At 45.8% G+C, this 11,237-nt stretch overlaps 1 protein-coding gene across 1 annotated transcript in view; it reads left to right on the forward strand.

Annotated features, from left to right (window-relative positions):
• The window catches only part of tpx2 (TPX2 microtubule nucleation factor), a 94,598-nt gene extending 83,800 nt beyond the window's left edge, over nucleotides 1–10,798 (forward strand). Inside the window, exons 14-17 of the mRNA XM_034173141.1 lie at nucleotides 3,582–3,728; nucleotides 3,803–3,914; nucleotides 5,712–5,878; nucleotides 10,501–10,798. Coding sequence (XP_034029032.1) covers nucleotides 3,582–3,728; nucleotides 3,803–3,914; nucleotides 5,712–5,878; nucleotides 10,501–10,611 — 537 coding nt within the window. The 3' untranslated portion in view covers nucleotides 10,612–10,798. The remainder of the gene's footprint in view (nucleotides 1–3,581; nucleotides 3,729–3,802; nucleotides 3,915–5,711; nucleotides 5,879–10,500) is intronic.
• The last annotated feature ends 439 nt before the right edge of the window (nucleotides 10,799–11,237 follow it).

Here is an 11,237-nt window from a genome sequence, read left to right on the forward strand (position 1 = left end):
AAATCATGAAAACCGAGACGGTATCAAGCGCAGTCGATGCTATTACTTACGTATAGGGATGGGTATTGATAAGGTTTATCTACCGATGCCATTATCCATTCTGCTTATCGATCCGATTCCTTTCAATTCCCTTATTGATACCTCGTGAATTTGTACTAAAAGTAGGCTTTACAGGTTTTCTATGTATTTCCTTGAGTCTTAAAGTAAATAAATATGAAATTAGTCACTGTATCCGTGATCTCTGGACATAAATAAAAATAAACTGTTTTGCTTTGAAGTTAATAATTCAGACTGAAATTCTATCGTTCTATCTTGACTTGTCAGAGAGCCGCGCAAACGTTTGGAGCTGTGTGAACAGAACGGAGGACGATTCTCGTTTCTTTCTCGCACAAGACAGGAGTCCCAGTTAGTAACTTTAATCCGCACAAAAGTGAATCACAACTCATATTCAGGGATGAAAGTGGTGAAAAACAAAAAAAAAGCTGAAACCCAAATTTACCCCCCAACACCACCTGCGTGAAAATGTTTGAATTCTAGAAGCTCTGAAATGCAATCTGGGACTATTCCAGACAATAAACTGGAGTGAGTGCTGAATCCATTTACGCGAGGAAAAAAAATACAACTTATTCAAATTCATTCCAGTAGTATTCTGCTTTTACTAGGATGCAGCAGTTTTCTAGTTTGGCAGATAGTCTGGAGGAAATCACTGAAGAAATTAACAAACTGAAAATTGGTTTGACCGAAACAACTGTCATTAAACTTAAATAAAACAGGGATGAAATGGAGGTGTAAGATTCACTAGGTGTTCACAGGAAACATTTATTTGTTAGTGCTATTATATATTTTCTGTTGTTTCTATTCAGGTTCTTTTGTCTCTCTCTAAAATTGTATATAATCATATTATTAATATATAAGCAAAAATAATTTAAGGAATATTACAATTTGAAACTGACAGTACTTACTGACAGTATTTACTTAATGGTTTTCATTATGCTTTGTTCTTATTTTGAAAGTTCAATAAGTGGACTGATATGCGAATGCTACGTGAAAATCAAATCAATTTTATTTATATAGCGCCAAATCACAACAGTTGCCACAAGGCGCTTTATATTGCAAGGCAAAAGCCATACAATAATTGCAGAAAAACCCCAACAGGTCAAAACGACCCCCTATAGAGCAAGCACTTGGTGACAGTGGGAAGGAAAAACTCCCTTTAACAGGAAGAAACCTCCAGCAGAACCAGGCTCAAGGGAGGGGCAGTCTTCTGCTGGGACTGGTTGGAGGCTGAGGGCAGATAATCAGGAAAAAGGACATGCTGGTGGAAGAGAGCAGAGATCAATCACTAATGATTAAATGCAGAGTGGTGCATACAGAGCAAAAAGAGAAAGAAACACTCAGTGCATCATGGGAACCCCCCAGCAGCCTAAGTCTATAGCAGCATAACTAAGGGATGGTTCAGGGTCACCTGATCCAGCCCTAACTATAAGGCTTTAGCAAAAAGGAAAGTTTTAAGGCTAATCTTAAAAGTAGAGAGGGTGTCTGTCTCCCTGATCCGAATTGGGAGCTGGTTTCCACAGGAGATAGAGCCTGAAAGCTGAAGGCTCTGCCTCCCATTCTACTCTTAAAAACCCTAGAACTACAAGTAAGCCTGCAGTCTGAGAGCCTAGCGCTCTATTGGGGTGATATGGTACTATGAGGTCCCTAAGATAAGATGGGACCTGATTATTCAAAACCTTATGTAAGAAGAAGAATTTAAATTCTATTCTAGAATTAACAGTGAAGCCAATGAAGAGAGGCCAATATGGGGTGAAATATGCTCTCGCCTTCTAGTCCCCGTCAGTACTCTAGCTGCAGCATTTTGAATTAACTGAAGGCTTTTCAGGGAACTTTAGGACAACCTGATAATAATGAATTACAATAGTCCAGCCTAGAGGAAATAAATGCATGAATTAGTTTTTCAGCATCACTCTGAGACAAGACCTTTCTAATTTTAGAAATATTATGCAAATGTAAAAAAAAGCAGTCCTACATATTTGCTTAATATGCACATTGAAGGACACATCCTGATCAAAATGATGATGAAAGACTAAAGATAATTCTGTTTACTGAACAAGTAGTAGACTTTTTTGTTCTGCAAGCCACTTTTAATTACAAATTCATCTGCACACTGCCGGAGTTTTCATTATCCTTCATTTGGCAGTTTTTGTTGAAAATTTAGCAGGTGAACACTGGGTGTGTTTAAAACAATATTGTGGGTGCTCTTAATTCATAATGTGAAGTAAAACAGAGCATGCCATGTAAAATTTTATTTTTGCTTAATAAACTGTACTATGTGGTACAAGACTATTTAGTTTTTTGTCTGTTACAATATTTGATATTGGAGTAATCCAGAAGTAATTGAAAGTAATCAAATTACATTACTTTAATATTATGGTACTTGGATTACGTTACTGACTACATTTTTCAACAGGTAACTAGTAACTATATTGGAATACATTTTTAAAGTAACCCTCCCAACCCTGGTTATGAACCCGTCACCATTTGTTTTATTATACATCTATGTAGTTAATAAATAAAATAATCTTCACGGATGATTCGTGCATGTGGAGAGAGAAAAAAAAAAAGCTGCTGCTCTCCCCTCAAACTCTCCCCAGAGAGGAACAGTCTGACACATCAGAGAAGGAGTTTTAAGGTTTATATAAGACTGACTTTTGGTTGTGCAAGTTTTTTTGTTTCTTTGTTTGTTGTTACTAGCACCAGTGTAAGTAGGCTAAAAACTATATTTCGACCCCTGGCCTCTTGGCGGTACACTGCAGCACATGAAGCCAGTTGAAACTAAGGACATGTTACTCAGTGGAACTCCAATCTGGAGCAATGCTGAGCCCTCACCTGACCATGAATCTGACTGCACGTGGAGCTGTCAGACACTGATGATGATGATTGATGCACTCTGAGGTGGACAGTCCAAGCAGAATTTCCCCTGCTGAAGATGAATCCCTAAAACCAGACTCCAGACCGGCTGAGGGTTGTCCTAAATTCCTGTTTAGTTTTTCATGTGATAGTAGGTTAACTTTGATTTCTTCATGTCTTCAGGGATTACCAGAGAAGAAAGTTCAGCCTCCAACTGTGCCAGAGTCTCCAGCATTTGCTCTGAAGAACAGAGTTCGTGTGGAGCGTGAGGTTGATGAGGTAAGCTTTTGTGTGACTGGTTCCCTTCACGCCGGTAAAAGTTCTGCTGTTAGCCTCACGGCACTGGATGTCTCCTCAGGTAAAACCGCCACCATCTATAAAGGTGGCTCCCGTCCCTCACTTTGGCGTGCCCTTCCAGCCGCAACTGCCTGAGGATCATCACGTGAAGGTCTGTCCGTTCTCCTTTGAAGAGCGTGAGCAGGAGCGGCGGATCCTGAAGGAGAAGAAGCTGGAGCAGATGAGGAATGAAGAAGTAATGTAACTCCTCTGTAGTCTTTGTCGCTGAAGAGTCGTGACTGTGCAATTTACTACGGATAGACTGATAATCAGCGCCGGCCGATACTCAGCCAGTATCGGTCTATCCCTGCTTTTTACAATTTTGTATCTTTTAGGTGCCACTCTTCAAGGCCCAGCCACTGCCAGACTTCAACGCCAAGGTCCTCCCCGAGAAGAAGAAGCTGGAGCCCACAAAGCCCGAACCCTTTAAGCTGCTGACTGACGAGCGTGGAGTCGTCAGGACCAGCCGCTGGGAGCAGACGGTAGGGTGGGACTCGGAGCAGTTTGTCTTCTTTTTGTCCTCAGGTGTCCATATGTGTCCTCTGTGTGTCATCAGGTGAAAGAAGAGCAGAAGCAGCAGGAGAAAGCAGCTTTATTCAAAGCCAGACCAAATACTGTGACCCACAAGGAGCCGTTCCAGCCCAGAAAGGAAAACCGGCCCACTTCAGGTGAGACTGCTGACGTGCACCAACAGAGCAGACAGCAGGAGGCTCCTCGACCCCACACATTCTTTAAAACGTCCCCGTCAGAATCCAAACTGGTACCAGGTAGATGTTAGACACAGCAGGATGGACTTGTGTCCAACATTTCCTCTGTGATTATCTGGACATTTGGAAAAACTATTTAAAATGAAGCTATTTTCTTAAAGTTGGTGCTCTAAATTCTAACCCCCCCATCGTTGTGACTGGAGGGAGGATATTAAAAAAAAATAACATTTATAAGTGCAGTTGATATTAACTAAGCTCAAAGCTTGTCGTTAATCAGATTTAGTCAGTAATACGTTCCTTCAGCTGTTTTCAAAAGTTTTTAAAATGTCTATCGCAAAGTGTTCTCTTTTTTTTACGACATCATGCAAGTCCGCAGTGGTCCACAGACACTGATCTGTGTGTTACAGATACAAATCGGTGTCCTCGGATCCGCGGAGTTTCGAGGAGGAAAAAGGCCTGGCTGTTGCAACAGTTGTCGTAAAGTGAGACTGGTTGGTTGCTGCGGTGACAATGTTGTTCCAGCGTGAAACTTAAACTAAACGTAGCATGTGGACATCACAAACCTTTAGAGCTTTAAAGTTTTAAAAGAAAGACTGTTTAGAAAAAGTCTGACAAGGACAAGAATCCGTGGAGTTGTCTCTGGCTTCATCAACACAGATGAAACAGGCAAAATGAACTTTACCGTCATACACAGAATTTTTCTCTGTCTGGAAAATAAACATTGTTCCGTTCAAACAGGATTTTAGACAAGATTATGTGACTTTTTTCATTAATCTAGACTTTCTTTCATTGGGAAAAAGACTTGTGGCTTTGAATGGCTTTACATGAATTTACAACAAGAATGTAAATGAGTTTTATTAGTCTAGACTTTTTTCATGAGAAAAAGACACTGACTTTGAGTGGATTTACATGAATTTACACAAGAATGTTGCTTTTTTTACTGTAAGGTATGTTATTGATATTTTACCATGATTTTCAAAATATTCTACAAGCTTTAGCTGTGCGTTTTTTAAAAAAAAATACTTGAACAGTTTTTTCAGTCTTCATGAATTTCATGTAGTTTAAATGTTCTAAGTTAATGCATAATTTGCTTTACAATTAAAAGGAAAATCATTCCAGGTCCTACTTTCATGTCATATTCTGTTATTTCAACATGATTGACTGCTCAAATGAAAGGTTGAATACAGGGTGCATTTAAATATGCACTAATTTTGAGATTTTTTATTTTTTTTTGTTCCAGGAGATGCTGAAAATGCATCATTAGATAAAAAATTGATTTTGTTTCTGGGATCCCACGGGGCCTGAGACCCCGGCTCCTTGGGGACCTGTGCCCCCCAGACACCCTGCAAATTTTCCTCAGATTTCAGAGTTTTCATTTCACAGCCCTGCTGGTTTTAAACAGTGGACATTTTTTTTTTTTTTTGCTACAACCAACAAGAGTCCTAGTTAGTGACTTTAATCAGCAGAAAGGTGGGTCAAGATTGGCATCTTTAAATGGCTTTGACAGAGGTTGATGAATAAATTTGCAAATCAAAAAAATCACGGGATGTCACAATATACTGGTGCTGTGACAGCAATATAGCAGTGTGGCTGCTTATTCCACTGTCTGGGGAGAACCCTGCATGTGGGATGTGCAGATTTGACCTGCCTGTTGGCAGCACCAAGGACAGTGACAGGCCTCCTGCTGTTTCCTTTTAACTCCTCTCTGTCCATCAGATCAGTTGTAGCACCCTCTGGAGGATATTAATTCTTCTGCAGTTCCAGAGCCCTTTGAGCTGTTGACGGAGCAGCGTGCCAGAGGGCGACAGGAGTTTGAGCGGCTGGTCAATGAGAAGGAGTCGCTCAGGGCCTGCCTGGAGGAGGAGCAGCGACAGGAGGAGGAGCGCCATCAGAAGCAGGAAGTTGCCAAATTGCGGCAGGATCAGGTGAGGATAAAAGGAAGCGTTTGAGTGCAACTGTGACTGATCATAAAGATGCTGAAGGTTCTGTACTTTTCCTGTTTGGAGTGAAGTAGGGCTGCAGCTATCGATTTATTTTAGTAATTGAGTATTCTCTCGTATTCTCCCTCCTGTGGGTTCACCACCTGCAGAGGGGGCCATGGGGGTCGGGTGCAGAGACGATTGGGTGGCAGTCGAGGGCAGGTGGCCCGGCGCCCGGTCCATGCTCACAGCCCCTGGCTGTTGGGACGTGGAATGTCACCTCGCTAGGGGGGGAAGGAGCTTGTGCGGGAGGTTGAGAGATACCGACTAGAGATAGTCAGGCTCACCTCCACGCACAGCTTGGGCTCTGGTACCCAACTCCTGGAGAGGGGCTGGACGCTTCATTTTTCTGGCGTCGCCCACGGGGAGAGGCGTAGAGCTGGGGTCGCATTGCTTATTGCTCCCCAGCTCAGTCGCCAAGTGTTGGAGTTCACTCCGGTGAACGAGAGGGTCGCGTCCCTATGCCTTCGGGTCGGGGAGAGGTCTCTCACCGTTGTCTCGGCCTACGGGCCGAGCAGCAGTGCAGAGTACCCGACCTTCCTGGAGTCACTGGGAGGGGTACTAGATAGCGCTCCGACTGGGGACTCCGTTGTTCTCCTGGGGGATTTCAACGCCCACGTGGGCGGCGACAGTGAGACCTGGAGGGGGGTGATCGGGAAGCACGGCCTCCCCGATCTGAACCCGAGTTGTGTTCAGTTGTTGGACTTCTGTGCTAGTCAGTTTGTCCATCACAAACACCATGTTCGAGCACAAGGGTGTCCATAAGTGCATGTGGCACCAGGACACCCTGAGCCGGAGGTCGATGATCGACTTTGTAGTCGTATCATCTGACCTTGGCCACGTGTCTCAGACACTCAAGTGAAGAGAGGGGCAGAGCTGTCTACTGATCACCACCTGGTGGTGAGTTGGATCCGCTGGGAGGGTAGGAAGCCGGTAAGACCTGGCAGGCCCAAACGTATCATGAGGGTCTGCTGGGAACGACTGGCGGAACCCTCTGTCAGCGAGGTCTTCAACTCCCACCTCCAGGAGAGTTTCTCCCAGATCCCGGGGGAGTTGGAGACATGGAGTCCGAGTGGACCATGTTCTCCACCTCCATTGTCGATGCGGCTGCTTGTAGCTGTGGTCACAAGGTCTCTGGTGCCTGTCGCGGCGGCAATCCCCGAACCTGGTGGTGGACACCGGAAATAAGGGATGCCATCAAGCTGAAGGAGTCCTACTTATCTTTGTTGGTAGGTGGGACCCCAGAGGCAGCTGACAGGTACCGGCAGGCCAAGCGTGTCGCAGCCTGTGCGGTCGCAGAGGCAAAAACTCGCGTCTGGTAGGAGTTCGGGGAGGCTATGGAGGACTATCGGTCGGCCTCGAAGAGATTCTGGCAAACCGTCCGACGCCTCAGGAGGCGGAAGCAGCTCTCCACCAGCACTGTTTACGGTGAGGGTGGGGAGCTGTTGACCCTGACTGGGGATGTTGTCGGGCGGTGGAAGGAGTACTTCGAGGATTTCCTCAATCCCATCGTCACGTCTTCTGAAGAGGAAGCAGAGACTGGGGACTCGGAGGCGGACTCATCCATTACCCAGGCCGAAGTCACCGAGGTGGTTAGAAAGCTCCTTGGTGGCAAGGCTCCTGTGGTGGATGAAATCTGTCTTGAGTACCTTAAGTCTCTGGATGTTGTGGGGCTGTCTTGGCTGACATGCCTCTGCAACATCGCGTGGCGATTGGGGACAGTGCCTCTGGATTGGCAGACCGGGGTCTCTCTGTTTAAGAAGGGGGACCGGAGGGTGTGTTCCAACTATAGCGGGATCGCACTCCTCAGCCTCCCTGGTAAGGTCTATTCCAGAGTACTGGAGAGGAGAATTCGACCGATGGTCGAACCTCGGATTCAGGTGGAGCAGTGTGGTTTTTGTCCTGGTCGCGGCACACTGGACCAGCTCTACTCGCTCCATCGGGTGCTCGAGGGTTCATGGGAGTTTGCCCAACCAGTCCACATGTGTTTTGTGGATCTGGAGAAGGCATTCAACCGTGTCTCACGGGGCACCCTGTGGGGAGTGCTCCGGGAGTACGGTGTCCGGGGTCCTTTGCTAAGGGCTATCCGGTCCCTGTACGACCGCAGCAGGAGCTTGGTTTGCATTGCCGGTAGTAAGTCAAACCTGTTTCCAGTGCACGTTGGCCTCCGCCAGGGCTGCCCTTTGTCACCGGTTCTGTTCATTATTTTTATGGACAGAATTTCTAGGCGCAGCCAGGGTGTTGAGGGGGTCTGGTTTGGGAACCACAGAATCTCGTCTCTGCTGTTTGCGGACGATGTGGTTCTGTTGGCTTCGTCAAATCAGGACCTTCAGCGTGCACTGGGGCGGTTTGCAGCCGAGTGTGAAGCATCCGAGATGAAAATCAGCACCTCCAAATCCGAGGCCATGGTTCTCGACCGGAAAAAGGTGCTTTGCCCTCTTCAGGTCGGTGGAGTGTCCTTGCCTCAAGTGGAGGAGTTTAAGTATCTCGGGGTCTTGTTCACGGGTGAGGGACGGATGGAGCGTGAGATCGATAGACGGATCGGTGTAGCATCTGCAGTGATGCGGTCGCTGTATCGGACCGTCGTGGTGAAGAGAGAGCTGAGTAGGGGGGCAAAGCTCTCCATTTACCGATCGATCTACGTTCCAATCCTCACCTATGGTCATGAGATTTGGCTCATGACCGAAAGAACGAGATCGCGACTACAAGCGGCCGAGATGAGTTTCCTCCGCAGGGTGGCTGGGCGCTCCCTTAGAGATAGGGTGAGGAGCTCGGAGTCGAGCCGCTGCTCCTCCACGTCGAAAGGAGTCAGTTGAGGTGGCTCGGACATCTTTTCCGGATGCCCCCTGGACGCCTCGCTGGAGAGGTGTTCCGGGCACGTCCCACTGGGAGGAGGCCCCGGGGAAGACCCAGGACATGCTGGAGGGACTACATCTCTCGGCTGGCTTGGGAACGCCTTGGGGTTCCGCTGGAGGAGGTGTGTGTGGATCGGGAGGTCTGGGCGGCTTTGCTTGAGCTGCTGCCCCCGCGACCCGACTCCGGATAAAGCGGAAGAAAATGGATGTACGGATGGAGTATTCTCTCGATTAATCGAGTAATTGGATAAAAAGTACTTTTGCATTTTTAAACATCAATTGTCCAGGCTCTCCCTAAGCAATGGCATAATGTCAGTGCGCCAAAGTGTTGGCATTTTGCTGAAATGGCGATTGGATGTGGCTTTCTGTTTTTTCTCCAACTTGTAAAATTTAACCATTTTTAAGTTTTGTTTTTTTTGTTGTTTTTTTTTTATAAAGGTTGATGGACTGGGTCCCTGTGATTTTATTTATTTATTTTTTCCCCCTATCCCCTTTTCTCTGCAGTTCAGCAAATGCATTTCAGCTGGAGGTTGAACATGCAGCCTCGCAGTCAGTTTTTTTTTATTATTATTTTATTTAAGTTACTGTGTTTGTGAAGTGTTGTGTGTTGCCCAAAAAAGCAGAAATTAAAAAGTCAAACACTCAGTGTGAGTCTGAGGGAAACAGAAGAGTGGACTTCTGCTGTTTGTCAATGTAGCCGGGGACAGAGGTGCGACTCGCCCGGTCTGACAGCCCCTCACACCGTGCAGAGAGAGACAGCAGCCGGCCACCGGGTCAATAGTCCCTCCCCACATAGAGCAGACCGTGTGCTTTTTAAAAATAGACAAACACACTGCTTCACATTAAATGCACAGTACGTCTATTTCAGATGATCACTGTGGACCATTGTTCTCTTAAAAGGCTTTATTTTACTGTCGTGTTGGAAAGCATAACAGCTAATCAAATTAGCAACGATAGCTGTTGCTAATTTGGTTATCTGTTATGCTCCAGTCTTTTTTTTTTTTTTTTTCTGCAGACGTTACAGCGCCACACACAAGCCTGGCATATGTACTACAACGTTAAATGAGCTTCGAGGCACAGAATTTGCCTCGAACATTTTTTGTAATCGAATTATTCGAGTTACTCGACTAATCGTTTCAGCCCTAGAGTGAAGCTTTGACGAAACGATTGGACACCATGAGTGCAAGGATGCCACCTACAGACTGGTTTCAGTCAAATTAACATCACCCACCGTGAAGTCCATCTCACGAATGGAGAATCGCTTTGTCTCCAAATATCTATCAAGCGCCACACATGCTCGCTCACGCTAGGTGCAGCTTTCAGTTGCAACGCGCTTGTCATTCATCTTCAGTCAAATCGGTGTTTTCTCCCTCCAAGTAGGCAGGGCCAAAGTAGACCAGGGGTCTATTTTACGCAGCGACATGGTGATGGTCAGTCAGAGTAAAAAGGCATCGTGATGCTGTTAACTGTGAGGATGTCGTCCTGAACGCACCAAACTGCTGACACTCATTTTAAGTCAACGTATCAGAAATGGACCCTGAGAATGAGCCAACTCACGAGCAACCGCACTTGGAAATTAGTGTGTGTGTGTGAGAGAGAGATGTTTTTAGATTTCTTGTATCAGAGTTTAGTTTCATGATGAACTCAGCCTGTCTGTGTGTGGTTGTGGTTGAATGGGTCTTGATGTGGACTCTGTTGGTCTGTCCTCTGCAGGTCCATAAGGCTCAGCCAGTCAGACACTACAAACCGGTGTCGGTGAAGAAGAGCGAGGTCCCCCTGACCATCGCCCAGTCTCCAAACTTCTCAGACCGCTTCGCCATATGAGTACTTGTTCCACATTAAATGGACTCGGGGAGCTTTTGGAGAGTGGCGGGATTTGTAATGTGTCCTTCCTGTGTTAACTCTTAGCGTTAAGTTAAGGATGTTAACAAAAATACCACAATAACATTCAGGAGTTACAGCTGTTTTTAAATGTGTTCATTGTCCACATCTCTTCACTTTTTTGGTTGCTCTGTACATTTTTACCTAAAAGACTGTGTTTGTTTGTTTTTCTCGAACACTTTAATTTGAATGTATTTTTAATCATTTACTAATAAACCTTTACTGAGTCTCTCAGTCCTGCAGACTTGACTAGGGCTTAAGTCTCAGCACACGTCACCAGCCCCTTTCTATCTGATGTCTCTAGTGCTGGACCTACCTGCAGGGGGCGCTTTTTATAATGATGCGTGTCAGGTCCTTGGTGTGATTGTGAGAGTTGGACTCCGGTTAACTGGGTGTCTTTGGTTTTTGAACCCTTTAGTCCACCTGCAGTGACTTTGTGGCAAACAAAAGGAGCCAACGGTGAACCAAAAAAAGCAAAGAGGAAAGTATCATCTATTCTTTAATTGGCAGTGAGTTCCAAGGTCAGGGTATCGGTGCAAAACCCAACTTAAGGTCCTCTGAATCCAAAT

Source organism: Thalassophryne amazonica, chromosome 6, assembly GCF_902500255.1.
Source record: "Thalassophryne amazonica chromosome 6, fThaAma1.1, whole genome shotgun sequence".
Lineage (NCBI taxonomy): Eukaryota > Metazoa > Chordata > Actinopteri > Batrachoidiformes > Batrachoididae > Thalassophryne > Thalassophryne amazonica.